This window comes from Hesperophylax consimilis, chromosome 3 (genome assembly GCF_061612785.1).
Source record: "Hesperophylax consimilis isolate HC1 chromosome 3, BYU_Hcon_1.0, whole genome shotgun sequence".
In the NCBI taxonomy this organism is placed as follows: Eukaryota; Metazoa; Arthropoda; class Insecta; order Trichoptera; family Limnephilidae; genus Hesperophylax; species Hesperophylax consimilis.
This window is the reverse complement of record NC_142838.1, coordinates 29,084,982-29,106,814: the sequence shown is the minus strand read 5'-3', so window position 1 is coordinate 29,106,814 and position 21,833 is coordinate 29,084,982. Positions and strand designations below refer to the sequence as shown.

At 32.7% G+C, this 21,833-nt stretch overlaps 1 protein-coding gene across 2 annotated transcripts in view; it reads right to left on the bottom strand.

Moving 5' to 3' along the window:
• dve (SATB1_N and homeodomain domain-containing protein dve) overlaps window positions 1-21,833 on the bottom strand; it is a 165,429-nt gene that overhangs the window by 96,286 nt on the left and 47,310 nt on the right. For both annotated transcript variants that reach the window (XM_089651027.1, XM_089651028.1), the window contains exon 2: window positions 5,770-5,968. In XM_089651027.1, the coding sequence (XP_089507153.1) occupies window positions 5,770-5,968 (199 nt within the window). The remainder of the gene's footprint in view (window positions 1-5,769; window positions 5,969-21,833) is intronic.

Genomic DNA, 21,833 nt, shown 5'->3' with positions numbered 1-21,833 from the left:
ATTTGTTAACAATACCTAGTTTAAGATAACAAATTATAAATATTTTTAACATAAGATATAATAATTTCCTAATATCCGCACATTTTTTCACGAATTTGCAAAGTCCTGAAATATATAGTATTAGATATCATTTGTATTTGACAACATCCGTGGTCGAGGGGAAGGCTTTAAAAAGCCAAAAGTGGCAGGTTCAAACCCCGGCATTCGCAAATTAATTTAAACTTGTGTTATTTCACAATTTACTCACATAAAATAAAATATAGTACATTTTTGGCATGTTACAGAGTGGTAGATACTCTCAGTGTCGCAATGGTGTAAGACCGCAATTTAGATTTGAAACCTCTGCTTGAAATTGCTTCGGCCGTGTTTGGTGACCAGATATTAATATACCCATCTCCTTCCCCTCCCACTACCTTTAACCTAACATAACCTAACAATATACCCAAATTGGGGATGTCATCATAGTCTCACTGGCTCCAGACTGTCGGGAGCAGTTAGGGCTCTTGTTATGTTTCACATAAAAAATAAATAAAAAATTTCACAGGTGAAAAGATATTCGAAACTATGGCATTAAATTTCACAATATTGGCTCATCCAAAATAAGCAATGCATCAAGTATGAATTACGACAGCAAATCGTGAATTTTAAAGTTGGCGCACTAAAAGGAACAGTGCACCAAAATGAAGGGGTCTTGTAAATAGCGGTAGGATTAAGCCTCCCCTCAACCTCCCGTCAACTAACTGGCCGATAGGAGGATAGCGAATAGAGGCCCGAGAACTGCTATCAGCAATCGGAATAAAAAACCTTTAGCTTAAGCGTATCTTTAATCGCCGCTTAAGCCAGGTAAATCTGAATACTGACATTTAATAAGATTAGCGGATTGAATAGTCACGCGAGTTAAGTTATACCTATCGAGCATTTGCTTGTATAACGGAATACCCGGGGAATATGTATGGTAAAAAATATTATTTATACATTTATATTATTTATAGCTTTTCCTTTAAAACGACCCCTCCAACAGCATCCCCATAGATGACATGTGGTCGGAGGCAAATAATCTCCCTCGGGTCCTCCCGCGTACAGTTAGTATAAATAAATTCGAATGTAAAGATGCAAAGCTGGTATCAGAGTAACTATTGTAATTTTAAAAAAAATTAGCACATATGGCTAATTTTTAAAATTATTTCTTGCTAGGGCAATCCCGGATGACAAAACTCATCGTAAGACGGGAGAAACTTATAATACATAGGTGGGAGTTAATGGGTACAACTTTATATATTGGTTTTACAAAAATAGAAAAATATTATAAGTATTATAAGTTTCACATACAAAACAGTACCAAAATAGAAAAAGGGAGGTTAAGTAGAACAAACAACAAGAAACAAAAAAAAACAGACAGAGATATACACATAAGCACAAAGCCAAGATAGGAATATATAAGAGGTACTTGTATATTCAGAGATATACACATAAGCACAAAGCCAAGATAGGAATATATAAGAGGTACTTGTATATTCAGAGATATACACATAAGCACAAAGCCAAGATAGGAATATATAAGAGGTACTTGTTTATTCAGAGATATACACATAAGCACAAAGCCAAGATATGAATATATAAGAGGTACTTGTATATTCAGAGATATACACATAAGCACAAAGCCAAGATAGGAATATATAAGAGGTACTTGTATATTCAGAGATATACACATAAGCACAAAGCCAATATAGGAATATACAAGAGGTACTTGTATATTCAGAGATATACACATAAGCACAAAGCCACGATAGGAATATACATGAAGGTACGTACCCACTAATTTTTTTTATTTAATACATTGGTAAAATTAGATTATGCTCGATTACAAATAAAGAGAGAGAAAAAACAAGAAAAAATACAACACGTCAAGAATTACCTATTTTCGTATTTATGTTTAAAAAAAATATATATTTTAAATCCTTTTTTAATTTTTTTGTATTTGCTGGAATATATACACATTTATAGAAGAGAGTTATAGAGTGTGTAGGCAATTGATATACAGAGTAATAATTCATCCTCAGGTATTGTAATATTTCATTCTTATAATAATTTTTCAATTTTGTTTCTAGAGGTACTTGTATTTTTATTCTAAAAAACTGTGTGTTTTCGTGTGTTGGGGGATTATTTTACAGAATTTAATAAATTAAGTAAATAACTATGTAATTTAATGGATGTCTAGAACTTTTATTCACGTATAGTAGATGAAACAAAACATATGTTGTTGTAAATTAGTTAAATACTCGAGTAAGGTCTCGTTAATGGTCGACGTAACACAATATAATGATGTACATATTTATACAAATATAAATTTAGGAGACGATGGATAAATATGAACGAAGCTGGAAGCTTGTGTCAGGATAAGTTACGTGACGGTATATCCTCTCAGCCTATCCCGGAGGGATAATGGCGAATTCATATTTCCCATAGATCTAAGAAATAATGTGTTAAGAATTTCTAAACAGTAAAAATAATATAATAGATTACCAATGAAGATAAGAAATTTAAGGAATGCTACAAAATCACCAGATTATTGATAGAGTTTCGATATATACGAAAATAATGCAAATCCAAAAAATCGTTAAATAACTTAGGAGGATTAGTATTTTTAAGTCGGTGTTTATGTTCATTTCTTCAAATGAATGTTGTTCTTAATCAAACCAGTTTTGATTCATTATAATGTGTTTTATTTAGCATGATCGCTATTTGGCCTTTTAAAAGCTTTCACAATTTTCGATATTTTTATAAAAATACTGTATAAAATATAAACAATATTTAAATATTATGGATTATTTCCATCATAAGTATAACATATCTTTTTAATATCACATCATTTATAACAGAACTTTTTGAGAATATTATCAGGTTATTGATGCTGGGTTTGATTTTTCGCTTTCCATAATTTATTCATAAAGCAATTATTATTATAAAATTTAGTAATCGTAACTTTGCAGTAATGTCCGCTGCTTTCCCACTATAAATGCAGATTATTTTTTTGTTTGCCGGATTAGACCGAATCTCTTCCGTGTGTAGTATTCCCGTACACTCTCATGTCAGCCGTGTGTACTATATATACACACTACCCTCACCAACACGTTCACACATCACGTAGCGGATTAAGCTCTATTTGAGATCCGGTGATACCGAGAGGGAGAGGGGTGAGCCGAGATCGAAGGGGACTGCGGATCATCCACAGATTTTCGGATTATGATTCATAAAGAGCGTGGAAGAATGAATGAATGGAAAATTATTATAGAGGGAGCCGAAATCTTAGGGATTAGCCACTCTAAACTCAGAGGGGAATGCCAGTTATATTCATCTCTCACAAAACACGCGAGAGCATTATGCAAAGCGTTCAAACTCTCCATCATTCATATCTTTGCGTCAATGTCGACTGCAAAACATTGCTTCCGTGTACATTTGAAATCTTCTTTCGTCTAAATAGCGTTAACCTAGACCAAGGCCGCTGCAGAAGCATTGTGAAGTCTGAAAAACCAATTTGATTGTTTGCAAGAAAAAATAATATTCACAAAATATTCGGGTAGACCAATAATTTTTTTTAAGTTGTCAACACAGAAATAAGTGCAAGTTTTGCTACTGACCCGTGAAGGGTTATGTAATCGGACGTGTGATTTCTCCATCCATTATCGTCTTGATCTGAGTGAAGGCATAATTACATTAAAATAAGCCGCAATGAGAATCCGAATAAATTTTTTAAATAAATCGATTAAATACCTACAATTGATCTTAATAGTATTTTTATTTCGACCACTATAAACTCCAGAACGAATCCTCAGCGATATGAAATCTTTACAGAACTTCCGTTGCAAATTTGTAGGTCAACAAATTAATACGTAATGTTGAAATTTTTATTTTAATCCCTAGCTGTAATCCATCCATAAGAAGTAGATATTTAATTAGTCTTAATTATTGTAAGAGCATTTATAAATTGGTTATTTTTTTCTGAAACAGAAAATTTAGTAATTTTGGACAATCGAATGAGGCTTTTACAGTCATATTTGTCACAAGCGGAGCATACAAAACAATCATAGTGTGTGACTGGTGAAAATTCTTCCACAAATACATAATATTTTATTGGCAAATATTAAAGATGTTGTAACTACAGGTAGTACGTACCCAAGAACAAAACATTTTCAAAGTCGTAAGAAAGCAATGTAATATAATATCTACAAATTGTTTAAAACAAGATCAAGTCAATATTTTTAACCCATTATCAATAGAATTTACGTGTCTAGAGGAAATAATGGCATACAATTGACAGTTGATGACGAATTTTGAGAAAAGAAGTTCTCCGTCGGCATTGTTCACCTACTTCTTTTTACCTTCTATTTTATAAAACTTTGTAAAAATCTATATCTCGCCACAGACGTAGATTTTATTCACGGTATCAAAATATTTGATTTAGCTTTGTGTGCGAGCGGACGGGAACACTGAACACTCCTACAAATTGCATTCGCCGCAGTGACAAAAAAAACCACCACAAAATATTAACAATAAATCAAGAATAACTTCCGAAAGAGCGACGCGAGACGGAGAGGTAAATTGAAGAGTGTAAATTTAAAGAAAAAAACCGATAATTGGGATGCCGGTATTTCCAAATCGATCTTAGTACAATCTACAATTCTCTGATAGAGGTAGCCTCACTTCCTAAGTCACGTGCCGCCTTTTTACCGCCAGTTTCCGAGAAGAGCCGAATTGAATCTGACATAAAGCGACTGAAGATTGGATCAGATGTTAACAGTTATATTCACATTCAGATACTGATCGCCTTTATTATATATTCTGTTTGATCGATATTATTTATTTAACTGAATTTTAACTAAACAAAATGCATGTACGCATTTTAATAAAATATAAATTCTTAATAGTTTCTTCAATATGCAGTCCGGATTCATAAATCTTCGTTGACCTTATATGAAACAACGATTATTTTTGGCATGAAATAGCTTTAAATTTTAGTTTTTTTTGGATATGTGTAATCCTTTAATTAAGTTAAATGAGCTACTCTAGATTGTATTTTTTAAAACATAAAATATTTCAGGATGGTTTTCTTCAAAGAACAAAAAACGCTTTCACATAAATTGATAAAAGTAATCATTTCTAAGTAGTAACAAAATAATAATTTATTAAAAAAAATTGTTGCGGATACCAAAGCTATCATAACAAAATACTTAAAATGCTTCAAATTTTAAAGGCCTGAGAAATTGGTAAGTTTGAATAAAACGACTTAATCTTGCAACAAATTGCATACGGTTCCGTTTAAAATAATTATTTAAAAAGAGTAGATAAGTCTTAATGTACTCATTGTTACCTACCTGATTTACAATTTCAAAAGAAGAAATGAGTAGGTACCTAACAGAATACTAACCAGTTTTGATAATAAATACTTTTTTTGCAGTAATTTAAAAATAATTATTCCAGAAAAATTACACACATTTGTGAAAACAAATTTGGAAATTAAGGGAAGCGCAATTCATAGTCCTGTTTACATACAAATAAGACTTTCGAAGAAAAAAATCAATATGGAGACTTTTTATGAAGTTCTTCACACGACCCTGACACTGATAGCTCCGTTGGAATATTTTTTCCATTTCAACGGATCTCTCAGTGGCATGACTTATTTTCAGCATCCTTTCTATTCGATAGACCTAGAAGCGGCATAAAAAAATATATTGCTTCCATAAGATGTCAAAGCAGTTAGTTAAAATTTACCTGATGTCTTGCTTAGGTCGAAGCCTTCTTTCTTGGGCACGACTAGAGCCTCCGCGTGGTCCAAGGGTGGCGCTAGTGGAGTGTGGGAGGGGGGCCCGCGGGGCGTATGCGGGTAGCTGGGGGGGCGGTCTAGGCCGTCGCAGCCTCCACCGCCCCCCGGAGAGGTCTTACAGCTCCGGGTTAGCGCTAAGGCGTGACTCTGAAATAAAGAATTCTCTTTATTAAAATGCAATTTTGAAAATGCATCGTTATGTGTTTACCTACCTGCCAGATGATAAAACAGTACAAAATTTGAATTTGACTCCCAAAACAAAGGCCCGAAATCATAAATCCGAGAAAACGATATCTACACCTTTTATTTATTTTCACGTCCATTGGGCTTTTACATACATAGATATAAAAGAAAAAATATATAAATAAGATAAGTACATAATAATTATATTGACTTAATACTGAAGGTGTGAATAACTCAGTCTTAGTCTTTGGCATGACCCGACTCAAGTCTTTGTTTCACTTGATCGTGCCATGTCTTCCTCAATCACGTTAGCGTCATATTCTCCATACACTTCTAAAAAAATTTTAGAAATGATTTTATTTGGTAATATTGTTAATGTTATTCAATTTTATTTACAGGCAACATGGTAATAACAAAAAAAATAAGAGAGCTAAATAACATAACAATATACCATTTAAACCTTTCATAATTTCACCATAATTTTCAGTTTAGAACCCTGTAAAAATAAATTATTCAGAAAAACGCTTTTTTCGTTCAATAATCTTTATTCAGCATTCTTGCGTAGATAGGTATTGCTGATGGAAAAAATAGATTAGTCAAATCTGGTATAGTTTTGTATTTGACTTGAACGTGCCTGCCCATGAAGCTGTAAATGAGAGCAAGATGATTTTTTGGGCTTGGGTCACGTAACGAGATTAAAAAAGTGATAATATTTATCTAAGGTTTGTTTATTCGAATGGAAACTATTTAAACCATTATTTATTTTCGACCAGATTTCACACCTTGTAAACCTTAATTTATTTATAAAATAAATGTTTTTTTTATTTGACACTAACACGACATTGATACATTAAATCACCATACTAGGCAACTGCCTGTTTTATGGTGACCAATACATTAAAGTTATTTTGAATAAAGGGTAAACAATATAAAGTAAGGTTTTGGGCCATACTTATAAACATGTTTCACGCCCTACACAACTGATAACCAACCCTCAATGTAGAAAAAATGGTTGCTACCCAGTTGCACAATATTTAAAACACGCCTATTAGTAAGGGAGTAAAAATATAAACATTAGGAATAGATGTAGTTTAAAAAGATGTTAAAATAATAGTTTTTTTGGACACGATCTAGAAAATAATTGACCATTTAGAATGAGTCCGAATTAAAGCATGGATTTCTGAAAATTATGAAAGTAGGTAAGTAATTGAGAATATACCAATTATTTCGTAATGATAAAAAATGCTGTGGAAATGAGATCCCTGAGGCGTGTGGTAAGACCATGTATGATCAAGGCTGATGTAAGCGTAATGGGTAAGATCAATAAAGTGACGCTTAGGCATGTAGAGCGAATGAGCGAAGAAAGGAGTGTAAGAAGAATATAAGATGCAAATATGAATGGTAGCAGAAGTCGAGAACGCCCGAGGAAGACATGGCACGACCAAGTGAATCAGATGCTTGAGAGTCGGGCCATGTCAAGAGTCATAAAAATAAGAGTATGTATTAGACGATGTATGAATGTGCATGAGTCAAGGAGTGTGTGTCAAGACCGAGTTGTTTGGCGGTCCTTCCTCTCTGCCTACCCCTGCAGTGAAACGGCGTGATGGTTAGTTAGTTAGATAGTTATGAAACAAATTTTATATTTTTAAAATACATTTTCGTAGGTAGGTGCTTGCTTCCCTAGCCCTGCTACCAGCTATCACACCAAAATATTATATTTGTAAAGAAGAGGTCCGGGGTTCAATTCCCAGATAAAACTGAATCTTTTTGTCTTTTCTGTGTCACTTCTTTCGTTTGAGAGTGGATAATATTGTCTTCAATGATTAAATATTACAATTTAATGTTTTATTTACTAAGACATTCCACTAAAAACATATTCATCCTAAATATGTGGAAAATTCAATAGTTAATAAGTCGCACAGTTAAATTAAATGGATATATTTATCCAAGACACTATCAAGATCACATATAGTTCTGGTAGAATCTTGCAATCCTATATATAGATAAAGTAAAAAAAATATGCATTAAGAGGAAGCCACAAGCCAAAAATGTGCATATTCTTGGTATACCTTATATTGTAGGTAATAGGCATTAAAATCGCTTGACAAACGGAGTCTAGAAACGTTCGATGTCAAGCACAAAACTGGTTTTAATTTATTTTGTAAATAATTTTATAAAAAAGCAAAAAAGTTAATCAAGTGAAACTGTCACAGATAATCTTAGCTATAATACTGTATATTTTAAAAGTTGTTTCCTTTATGCGTCATACATTTCTATTGAAAAATATTTTTTTAGTAGTTTACATTTATATTTTTTATTTAGTAATTTATTTGTATTCTACTCAAGCGATACGATGAGAAAAACCTTTAACCATTTATTTAAAGCATATTTTTTGATATTCATAATGTACACCAATTCGTTATAAAGATTAATCAAAATAGTGATTTGGCATTAAGCTTCGCCTCAAGAAAATAAAGATAATGTTGGCAGCTCTTAGTCGAAATATGATATAGTTAAAAATTACTTAAAATAAAATGGTCGAATTAGAAAAGTGGTCATAGCACTTCCCCGGTAAGGAAGAGATCTTGGGTTCAATTCATGGATGCGGCTGAATCTTTTTCTGTATTTACAGTTTCACAGCTTTCGTTTGAGAGTGATTAATATTGTCTTCAGACTGGTTCCTGCCGTGTCTTTCTTCGATCCTCGACATATTAACCCCTTTACTTATATTTCATGCAATATTATTCTCTTAAAACTATTTTCCTCGTTCATTCAAAGAAACTAATCCTCTTTTAAACCGTTCGAATATAACCGTTCACATGTCCTAAGTATTTTCTTTGTTCAAGGGTTTACTACTTATTTATACTTAGTTTATTTTTGACTCACACGATTTAGAAATTTTTTGGTTAAAAGCCGATTGAGTGACGAAACATGTAATGGGAAGTGAGACAGACTAATGTAACCGATTAAGACTTCACTTTGCCCGATCGATCAACAACAGGATTTGAGCGAATTCATCAGAAGTCATTATGTAATGAAATGCCCGATGTAAACACTGGCTAATTACACTATTTTAATCATCCAAGAATGCGTTCACAATGTAAGAACACCCCTGGGTATATTATTGTAAACGTTATAGGATATATGACAGGTAAGATATAATCGATTACCAAACAGCACGAATATTCTAATTTAAAATATCTACACATGCTAATTGAAAAACTTTTGTTCAATGTAAAATTAAGTTCATGGATCAAGTTATTGAATTGATGGAGACGTAGAAAATTAGCACGTAATTTTGAATACTTAAGTGTAATACTGCAAGAATAATCATTAAACTATTAAATGCAAATAATGATGATACCTAATTTCAGAACCACATAACTAACGTCACAATTCTACCCTGGTACAAACTGGTAATTTTTATATTTAAGTTCTCCTCTGCTTTAAAAAAATCTATGAGACGAAGCTTAGCGTAAAATCACTATTTAGATTAATCTTTACAACGAATCGGTTTACATTATGAATACAAAAAATGTACTAAATGATAAAATAAAGCTTTTCCTATTGTTTTACTTGAGTAGAATTACAATAAAATTGTGAATTACTTTATAAAAAAATATAAGCGTAAACTACTAATAAGTAATTTTCCATTAGAAATTTATGGACGCATGAAACAAACAAATTTTAAAATATCTTATACCATGACTAACATTATGTGTGACAGTTTCCCTGGAATCACTTATTTTTTTAATACAAATCAATTTAGCCCTTGAAATCGAGCCTTTCCAGAATTATTTTGCCGAGCGATTTTTATGCCTATTACCTATATTCGTGGTGATATAAGGCACACCAAGAATATACACATTTTTTGGTGTGTAGCTTTCTCAAGGTTACCTGATTAACAGTTAAGTAAATCATTATTCGAACTCTTGGAATGACCCGGGTCAAGTATTTTATTTATTCTAACAACATGTTTATGTGACAAAGTTTTTTATACTTATCGCAAAGGATTAACACATTATTTTTAAACCATAATTATTAGCCCCAAACACTTTAATTAATTGAAAAAATTAATACCGCCTACGGGAATTGAACCCGCGGCCCTCTGAATGCCGGTCAGGTGGTCTACAAATGAAATGATTTCTATTTTGTTGAATTAAAAATACCAGTACATGTTGAATAATTTGGTGGGTTTTGAAAAAGCGTAAGTAGCGCAATTGGTAGAGGACCTGATTGGCAATCAGAAATCTGCGGGATTAATTCCCGTCGGCAGCATGTAGTTTTTTTCAATTTATATAGGTAGTTCAGGCTAATAAATATTGTAAATAATATTTAATGTTTCTCTTGACCGTGCAACGTCTTCGAGAGGCAAGCCCTGTTTCTTAATAAAATTTTATTTTTTAATTTAAATTAGTAAAATCGTTATTACCAGACAACTGCATTATTAGGTCAAACTTCAGTCTTTCAATAAAAATAAAAATATTTTTCTCTTTGGAATGCCTTGTTATTTATTATTAATGGCTAACAGCTGTTAATTCGGCATTCTTTGATTTTATTTTCTATTTTGTCCATTTATAAATAAGATATTTTTTTGTTTAACATATCCCAAATGAACTGGATTAATTTATAAAAAAACACGAATGATGACTTATCTTTATCTTCGTGGCCACATCTAATCAAGCGCCCGAGAGCTGAAATCGGTGGCATTGTATGAAGACTAAATTCTGTTTTATTATTATGCTAAATCAAAATCCTTAAGCCATATACCGCAGATAAAATCTAGGTAAAAATAAATGGCTGCAGGTAGCTCATTAAATATTGTGAATTCACTACCGGTCCGACGACTTTTGAAGCCTCCCGAGGGCTAATTTTTGACCAAATCATTAGCAGTGTAATATTAATCATAACACCCGAACTAAACTAGAAACAGATTGCTTAAGATAAAATCAATTAGCCGGGAGACACTACCGGTACGACAGTTAACAAATGAGAATAAATCAAATCACATTTATTGAGATATTATTAAAGTGTTATTATCGCGAAGTTATCTCGCTCCAGTCTGGATGGAAGTATTTTATGACTGTTTGGGTGAAATTTATACAAGCGGATGTTTCAGTTCATTGAGCTCTGTGATCTATCAATAATAATAATCGTTACATTATTTTTTTAATTGTTTAAAATGTGCTACCACTTTAATACTGTTTTATGGACGAAGAGTATCTAGTAATACAAAAGTTAGATGTTAGCTGCAATATATCATCATACGAATAGTTTATCAAATATCTTACGTAGGTAGTATCTCTTTAGGCATAGTTATTAAAATTTTAATTTAGTATTTTATTGTTTTAATGTAATGGCTCACAGAAACAAAATATCTTCTTTTTTTACATAAACTAGACAAAGAAGTCTCTGGAAAATAATTACCCTCAGAACATACGTCATCTTTCAGGATGTTGTACGGAGGGCCTTTTTTGGGAAGGGAAGGAGACGAAGTTTTGGGAAGAAAGAGAGTATGAGGAGTGGGTAGGAACCTGGGGGTCCGTGTGTCCGGATTGGCGGACGCAAGCATCCAACCATAGCACCGAGGGGCAAGGCGATGTTCCGAGAGACTCCAGCTGTAGAAGTCAAAAGTCTCCCTCTACAAGTTTGTGAGAAAAAAAAGAAATGGTGTTAGTCCAGGCGAACAGGACTAATTTATTAGTTGCGAGCAACAGTTGCATTGTGCGCATATATGGAGGTGCGCAGTGTTCGCATGCCAGGCGATGCGATAATTGTCGCGTCGCAAATTATAAAGTTGCTCTTGTGCGCCTGGACTTACTTGCTGGCTTCTTGCCTTAGAACAAATAATGGATGTAATGAAAATACTTTACGTATATAAATGACCGATTAATTTTATTTGCCTCCCGAACACTGGATGTTTATGATTTGGGTGGATAGAGTATTCTAAGTCTCCAATATGACCAGTGAATCAACTACTCACGATTATTTGAGCTGTAAATATTTGATCGAATCGTTTACAACTATCGGAAACTATAATCAATTGTAATGTTTACTTCGCTTGTCGCTTGGTGCCCGCATGTTGTGGTGGAGATCATAAAATGGCGTATCAATCGTTACCCGAACACTCGCCGATCAATCAAAATATCGGATTGATTAAAACTGATGCGGACAATTATTAGGTAGGTACTAAATACACCACGAAACAATAGTCCTCACTCTTCAGCTTCGCCGAACTTTAGATTTTGGAAGAAATTATATGTCTGACAAGTAACTGTATACGAAAAAGGAGGTCGCTGCAATCGTTTAAATTTATAAGTTGAAGTGACAAACCCAAGATTATTTAAAGGGTAAAAGGATGCAGTATTTAAAAATTACCTAGGTCCAGGTTCACTTTTTTCATAAAATGTGTATGCGCAGTGTATATACATTTGTGGTAGGTAAATTCCAAAACGAGGTGATTTTAATAATTTTCTCAAGTAATTCGAAATAAAACTTGATTTGTAAATGCTTTACAAAGGAAATAATTGCTTGGAAAGGTGTTTTCCGAAATTAAATTGTCAACTCCAGAAATTTATTTAATGTTAGATATACCCCGCCACGTGTTGCTGTGGCTCAGCCTTTCTGTGCAGATAGAAAAAAACAATAGCGCGTGTTGCTTTTACATGCTAAAGCTTTTAGAAAAAAATCATGTTTTTACCTGTCACTGGTGACATCTATATAATATATAAAAACACACGCGTATTCGAATGCAACTTTGTGTTAAAATTTCAAAGCAATCGGTAATGATCTTACGGAGATTTAAGATGTCGAACAAACGAACATTTATAAGGATTTTTGCATTTTTCTACGTATGGTAGAGGAGATTTTTGATGGAGATCGGAGTGAGAGATTAGTATGCTGAAGTTATTCATATTCAGACATTCTATACCATCGGAAGTCACTGAATTCTGCAAAAATGTGTCTCCAGGAAGATGGTGGAATGTGTTCTTTGGTTATGTTGTTCATTCACACAATGTTCAAAATAGTTCTCGAGTAACTCCTGATTGTACGCAAATCGACAGAATCTTAATGGTTGCCCTTTATTTAAAATGTGACCCTGGAACGTGTAGGACAATCCGATAGTTAGTACTTCTCAATTCCGAGGCGATCGATCCCATAAACACTAAAAGATAAAATTTAATTTGTCGTAAGAAAAATAGTGATAAAGTCAACAAACACGTGCGGGATATAATAAATAATTCTAAGCATTCGGGTTTTGATAAGGAATCCATTGAGATTACTTGACCTGCGAACCCGGCTCCTTAAATTCAGATATTTCTTCTAGTAAAACGTATAGTATGTTCGGGATCTATCTGTTTTTGTTGAATACTTTGTTTTCAATAATCAAAATTATATTGATTTATGACGTTAGACTTGCAATGGATTTGTTAACCTTTGTATCGTGGATGTTGAATAGCAATCGAACGTTTTGATAGATTTGCTTCATCTTTTCAATTACAATATCTCAGTTAGGCTTTCGTTCGTTGAGAATAAACAAAAAAAAATCAATTTGAATTTAATCACAACACATCATGTTATGTTCAATCAACAAAAGCTCACCAAATATACTTCAGAGGAATAAAAATGAAAATTCTTATTCGACATTTGGAAATTAACCAAATGCATCGTGTCTTATTATTTTTTTACATGTAGGTACTTGGATGTTTCAAAGATTATCATGAATAATAGAAATAACGTAGTTAACTAAAAAATGAGGGTGCCTGAAATACTGGACGGAAAAAAACATTGCGAATTTCAAGCCAAACAAATAGATTTTCAGCGATAAAGACATGATTTTGGTTTGATACTAAATTATAACCATATGATAACTTAAGAGGAACGGTTGCGCGGCATTTTTCATGAAAAACTTAATTTTGGATACATTGACAAAATACCCAACCAATATTTAACTTATATATTATTTATTGTTAAGTAAATATCTAATATCTACGGATATGTACTAATTTATTTATTTGTGTATCAAATTATAAAACAAGGACTAAATAATTAATTAATTTTCATGATTTTTCTGGTAATTCTGGCAATTATTTGGGAGTTAATGGCAGTTAGTTTTTAGTTTATGGCAGTTATTTAAAAATAAGTTTTTTTTTACACCAGAAATTAAGAATAAAAAATATATTTTAAATTAGCTTTTTACCGGAAAGAACTTTAAATTACAAACGACCAATTCAACTTTGGACACAAATTTGTCGTTTATATAAATTAAAATTTCTACTCAAACAACGTCTTTTTTATGATGATTTATTTTTATTTTATTTTTCATTATGACACAGTATTAGGGTTGAGTATTTTGGCCTAAAATCCATGATTAGGTTTTGTAAGAAAAAGGCCGCACAGCCGTTCCTCTTAAGAAAAATCATAGCATTGCCTATATCCGTCCCTGTATATGTAATAATATTTAGTCGTACGAAGAAAACAGTAACTATATACATATCATTATACCTAGCTCTCTCATTAAAAATTTAGGCGTATTAGATTTATCAAAAAACAATATGTAAAAATCAGTTATTTTGAATACATGTAGGATACGAAAGATTTTTTAATTATTCATTTTGAGGGGGATTTATATCAGTAGGATTTATAGGCCCTGTTAGGAGTTCTACCGAGCCGAACCCTCTGATATGAAAATATCTGGAGTCGGTGAATTATTTTCCCATTTAATCTCTGGTGAGTTGACGTGTTGTTCTTGTATTGTTTCGTATTTATTTTGCTTATATAATGCACTTGCATAATGCTGATTGACTAGATGATCATCTGTGGAAAAGTGTGTGGAAGGGTTTAGTTTTTCCTATGGGGAAGATTTAACCCGGACATAAAGTCGGAAAATAGAAAAAGTAACTATATTATCTACTATGGAGCACTTAAGACTTTTTGTTTGATTTGTTTCCCACAATTTTTGAACTTTTGAAAATCAACTGATCTTGTCCCCAGTAGGACAAGACTCACAGTCTAGCACGATCAGTAGTCACATATATATATTTATTAGCACAGATATGACAACGGACGCAAGTTACAGAGCCAGGCTAATATTAGCGTGGTGTGACATTACTTAATAATTGATAGCATGAATAAAATCGCATTGGAATTCTTGGTGTCATTTGACCCCATTTAACCCAGATTACTCCCGATGTGATTCTACTTCTGTCTCGGCTGGCTGGGGCTGAACTTCGGGGAGTAGACAGAGATAGACAACGTGTTTGTTGGGATGTACGGATTCTGAGACAAAGGAACCAATGACCAGAAATTACCAAATGTCTATAGGACACATAACACTGCAAGTGTTGGTCTGTTGAGGGTCAATCATTTTTGCAGCAAGCAATCACCGACCACTGACTTTTACGAGTATGTAACATAAAAAATACTATTTCAGTTATATCATCCATTTCATAAGAAATGTGACAACAAGTTCATAATACACCATTCCCTAGTTTTGATACACCTTTTTCTTACTTGAAATAATGGAACAGACAAGTTGGCATCTTGTCTCAGATTTTGATAAAAAATAATTAATGATCATTCATTTATTTAGTGTGCAGATGAAGATGTAAGAGACCCTGTCAGCTGAAATGGGTAGCGTTGGCCTAGAAAATTCAAACAGAAAAACTTGTGCATGATGGCAGAGTTTATTTCTGCTTCTGGGCACACTCCCTGTCATAGAGAACATATATTAAGGTAATATTAATATTTCAAAATAAAATTAATAAATGGCTGGTAGGCTCGGTTTCCGTAAGAGTTCATTATAAATTTCATAAAATATTGTCTACTAGGTTCAAAATTTAAAATCCATTTTTTTGTGTAAAAACAAGCAATAAAACAGAAACTGAAAAACCACAGCACTTTTCTACAAACCCGACGACGAAACGTGATAAAAAATAAAATTATAAAAGAAATCTTATGATATATAAAATAAAACTTAGAATTAGAATGTTTGATTTAAAAGCCCTGTTTTCCAGTGGAGTGATTGGTTATCCGGCGCTTGTATCACGCTCGTACCAGTATTATGTATGAAGTTGCTATTTGCGCTTGGCGAAGACTTGGTCGCTCAAATCACCGTCCTCCGTTCTTGGCGTTAAATGATTTAAATTAAGAAGATTTATTGACAGTGACGCAATTTTTTTAAGACACCATTTTGTAAGAATTACGAGACTGATAAGTGAACACGATCGTAGTGTTGGTTATCCTCATTCGTCACATTTCTGTGGATTTTGGGTAAAAAGTTCACAAAACAAATTCACTATAAAGCAAATAGTAGTTCTAAAAATTAATTAAAAATGTTTTAAAAGGATGGCAAATTTAGTATAAGCAAGTAAAGTTTACCGTAAAATTGTAACGTTAATAGATTTATTAAATATATTCTCATGGTTCTTTCTCTTTTTACTATACCAGATTTACATGTTGGTAATAATATGTTTTCTTAAGTAATGTCATACGTAGTAATGCAAAATCATGTGTTTTTGGTTAGAAAATTTGGTCGCCTAGAAATGTTTCAGATGCTTTAATTAAATACTGCGAGTAGAATACATCTTGGCCTTTGAAATAATCGAGTATTTTTTTATATAAGTCTTTTTATAAGCCCAGAAAAAAATAATGTACAAGGAAAATGAAAACTGCTTTAAAGTTCAAAATCTCCTACTTACGAAGCCATTTTCGGTTATGATTTTATTGTATAACGTGGAAAATTAAGTTATTTATAAAATGATCGAAAAAAATTTAAATATTTATGTCTGAACATCCACAAAATAAAATAAAAGGCACTTTTTGGCCATGGTTTTTTCTTGCATAAATCAAAACAGGGGGATGGTGTTAAGCGGGAATTTACACCTTATCGCCATCTACGTAAGGGTTGTTATTGATAGCGGCTCAATTTAAAATATTACACGACGTAGTGCATCGCCTTAATAGAAGATTATTACGAGTATACAGAAGTCAGAAATGTAGTAAGAAGGGATACATAACAATTTACCATAGGTTAGTGACTGAATGTTGAATTCAACGCGTCGCGGGTTCAATCCTCTGCTACCTAAGCCCTCCATCATTGCAAAAACAACATTTTCTGCTTACAATGATGGTAGCAGGAGGAATTAAAATATTGTCAGGTTAACCTTAATCCCATAATGTTCTTATTATTTGTTGTCTTTCTTGACAAAACATACTATTAGGTATGTAAACGGAACAAGAACACATAAAATGTAGGTACAATACATAGGTAAAATACATAAGTATAATACATATAGGTACAATAATAGATTTGAAAGAATCAGACTCTGCAATTTACCTGTTGTCTGCTGAAATTCGTAAATTAAATCGAATCATTATGTTGATGGGTTGAATCGAGAATATTATTTGCTTAGAATAATTGTCCAATAAAATTCCCACATTAATAATAAAATACAGATAGGTAATGTAATTCAAATTACGTCCATTTAGGAAAGATAAGTTTTGTTTTAAATATGAGTTAATAAGTGTGATAAAATCAAATAGCATTAAAAGCATGCTTTGACATAAAATAATGCAGCGTATTGCGAGGTAATTCCGCCAATTGATAGATGTACTCAATCACAGTAGCGGCTGTCAGTTATCACATTAAGCGCCATCTTAGTGGCCTTCGTAAGCAATGGCTGCTAAAGGACAGAGCTTTAGAAGAAATGCAAATTGAAAATTATGCAGATTTAAATAATCATAAGAAGATTTTTGATTAAGTAAATCATGACGGGGACAGCAATAACCGATGTATATTGTTAAAAGGCGCAGAGATATAACCAACATATTTCAGTATGATGGGCGTAAAGATATTATATTATTTTGGATAACTTTTTCAAACTTAAACATCTCTGGGACTCGAACCCAAGTCGTCTTTAATCTTACTGGGACTGGCATATTGGTAATGCGCCAGTCCCGGAAAGACTATTAGAAAGTATACTTACATCGCTTAAGTAAAAGAGTAAACTAAAGGCAAAGTAAATGAGCTAGCAGCCCACGATGGATGTTTTGATACAAGCCCTGAAGTATTGTAGAGAGGCGTGTAAAAAGCTGAAGAAGGAAAAAAAATAGATTGAAAATAGTATGAACAGATCACGGTGGATATATGGCAATAGGAAATATCATATACGCCCGTATTACGTAAATACATATATATATATAAGATTCAGAAATGGATTACTTATTGTTCTCCAGATATACTGTTCCGTTAAACTACAATTTAGCACTTCGTCAACAGAATGCTCAGTTACGATATAAATTTAAGTGTGAATAGTATTATTAAACTAATTATAAATACATTGACATACATAATAATCTAAAATATAACTATATCTAAATTGAATACTATAACTAATAATCGCCCTATATCTCTTTATGACATTTTATCAGCATATAATCTGAATTTAGTTGGTAATTCGCAATTTTTGATATTACTTGGTAACATTTTTTTTTATAAAAAAAGCCGGTGTTACGATTAACCTAACAATTGAAAATCTCCTACTACCACCAAAGTAAGCGGTAAAAGTTGTTTGTATTGTGATGGAGGACTTAGCCAGCCGAAGAATTAAATACACTACGCCTGGGTGAGACCCAAATGCGATGTCAACTCAGCCACCGACCGGCAAAGTATGATGAATATTTTGGGCATGTTATACTCCAGAGTTTGCTGTCCGTATATATTCTTACATTTTGGTACAAGCATGCCTTCATTTGTTGTTAACCTGGTATTGTGTTCATGTTCAACTTTCCTCTTAGATTCAGAGTCAGATGTATGCTGAATCAATATTTCGTGGCAAAATATGAAATGCACGGGCAAAATAGTTAGGTTCCAACAGAAATGAGTATCAAAGGAGCGCGGAAGATATCCAAAAATTGATTAGGACCACTTCAAGAGTGGTGTAGTATATGAAATGTCAATAAAGTAAGCTGTGGGTTATGCCTTGGATAATGTTGCTTTCCATCTTTTGTCTACCCCTGATGGTCAGTTAAATACATGGTATGGTCTTATGAACACGAAACTGCTTTATGCCACAATGTAAAACCAATCAGTCAGCATTGAGTTTGCCCGCCTGACGACAAATGAGGAACGTATGAGGACGAATGCTCCATAAAGTAGGACCGCAAAAAAAGGAATCATAAACGTCATCCAGCAATGATTTAATAACTAACTCATCAAAAGCCATGAAACTTAAACAAATGGGCCATGAAAGGCCTCTAATACAGTGAACTTATTTATTGCTGTGAATTCAGAGTTAGTCCTACGTATTATTCAGTTGATTTAATTTAACTTGCGAGAGTGGACGATAGATCTCTAATGAATTCTAATAATACCACGTCAATCTAAAGCTGAAAGGTTTGCAATGAAATATCTAAGTATGTACACATTTACTGAAATATAATAAAATAGATAAAATGTATTTAATTTTATGTACCTAGAACATAAACATTTATACATTTCTTCCAAACTTGTTTCGATTGTTACTAATTGAGATAGGAATTTTTTTCCTTGTAGGCTTTTTTTAAATTTCTAGTCCGGTTTCTCATGATTATAATTAGTTTAATAATTAATTTTCTTTCTTTCCATTTTTACACATTTTTAAAAGATATAACATTCATAGTAAAGATTAGCCTCACAATATTTTAAATATTACTGCTTGCATTTAAGTTTAATGTAATATTAATTGATTTAATTTTATGTATTTATTTATTCCCTTAGCCACAAGTCTTGACGCTTTTCTTATGATGTGTGCCATATAAAATGTAAAAAATTATATTTTTAAAATTTTGTATATTATTTTTTTTTCCTACCAGGTGAATGAAGAAATCTTGCATACATCTTAATAAAGATTATAAAAACAAACACTAGTAAAGGTCAAAACTGTTACTTGTGCAATAATGATGACAAGAAGAGGATTGAATCCGTAGCGCCTGGACGGGAATACGACGCATCTGTTTACTCGGCTACACAACGGGTGTTTGATTAAAAGAGTTTATTTTGATTAATAACTCGTACTGTATTCGTGATTGCCCATAAATTTGAGCTTTTAGGAAATTCAATTAGTCCATCTTAATATTGATTCAATTAAGATAATCTGAATCTTGGCGTGTAAATGAGATGTAAATATTTCTGTAGATGGCATGGGAGCTGTTCTAAATACGAACTCATTTGAGAATGGTGTTCAACGGGAGATGGTTGGGGTTAAGTGGGATTAAAGATGACGTTCATTAAGCTGATACGAAGCGCGCGCCAGATTTGATTTACAGCCCGTTTTGCAAGATCACAGCACTGTAAGCAGCATCACTGGTTCAGATCAAAGCTATAATAACCACTGGATTTAGAACCATTTATTTATTATTGGATAATTTGTATAGCGCCGCTTTTGTGAGATATCACCTCAGGGGCGCTTTACAGTTGATGCAGGTATTACAAAAAAATATATGTATTACAAAAATAAATTGAAATTAAGTTAAATAAAATGAAGTACAGGAACAGGTGATGAAGTACATAAACAGACACGAAGATGGTGACTCTGCAGCAAGAATCCTAGATGGTGAGGAAACTGGACCAACTGCTGCAGCGAGAGAGTGCACCGCGTCCACCAACAGTTCCAGCACGAGGTTCGTCATCCGCTCAGGTATTTGTCTGCTGCTAATAAAGCGCTGACACAATATCCTCTCATAGATACCAGACCTTGGCAGCACCGCTGTGGCATTTGACGAAGATAGAGGATCGAGACTCTGCAGCAAGAATCCTAACCATATCTCATAACTGTTTTTTTTAAAACGTTACCGAGTTACGAATAACCTGAAATATTATTTTTTTCGCAATCATTATCACAACTTGAAATAATTGCTGAGAAAATATTATTTTTATTGATTGCTTTAATTTAGAGTAAATTTATTTATTTAGGCACCTAAATACGAGTATGTATTAAATAATCACATATTTAATATCTGCCCTACCGATGACATTAAAAGTGTTTATTAGTATTTTTTAATCTTTAATATGAGCATCTTCTAAACTTCCGACGCAGTTTGTCAGCAGGTCAAGTTAACAATGTTAATTTTAAAACAAAAGCACACATATAACGAGAAGCCACAATATAGAAAAGAGATTGAAATTTAGAACTCCCTTTTGCAATAAACGAAAGAGTGTAAATATCACCGTAGGGTTACCTTTTTTGGTGGATAAATAATATTATACTACAAAAAATTATTATGTAATACAGAATAAAATCACGAAACGCTAGTGGTGCCTGTGGTCCACGTGATAAATTAAAAATTCAATTAAAAATGCATGTTAATGAAGGAGATAAAATAATTTTGAAATTTTTTTAAAATAATCTTTTAACCTTCAAGTTGCAGTTTTTTTGAATGTCAGATAATGTTTAAATCAAACAGTTTATTATTAAATGGACACGACCCGGATAAGTTAAGACGATTAAGCTATCAATTAATGAGCTAATGATCGAGTAGACATAAGTATATTATTGAGTGCGTTACCGAAACCATTAAAAATATAAATATTAATTGAAATTTGATTTATATTGAATTTTAAAAAAAATAGTGGAGTTCTACGAATTAAATACAAAAATAATTAATACACTATTATTCTATTGACTCAGGGCACGTAAAGTCATAGGTACATAAATTATCAGTTAGAATCCGAGGGGAAGATTAAGTAACCGAAAAAAGGTGCTAATTCGAATGTATTTGAGGTGGATATTCACACGTCACGACTCCTGGGCAACCTGGCGGGCTGGCTCTGTAGACCGGTTTGCGACTG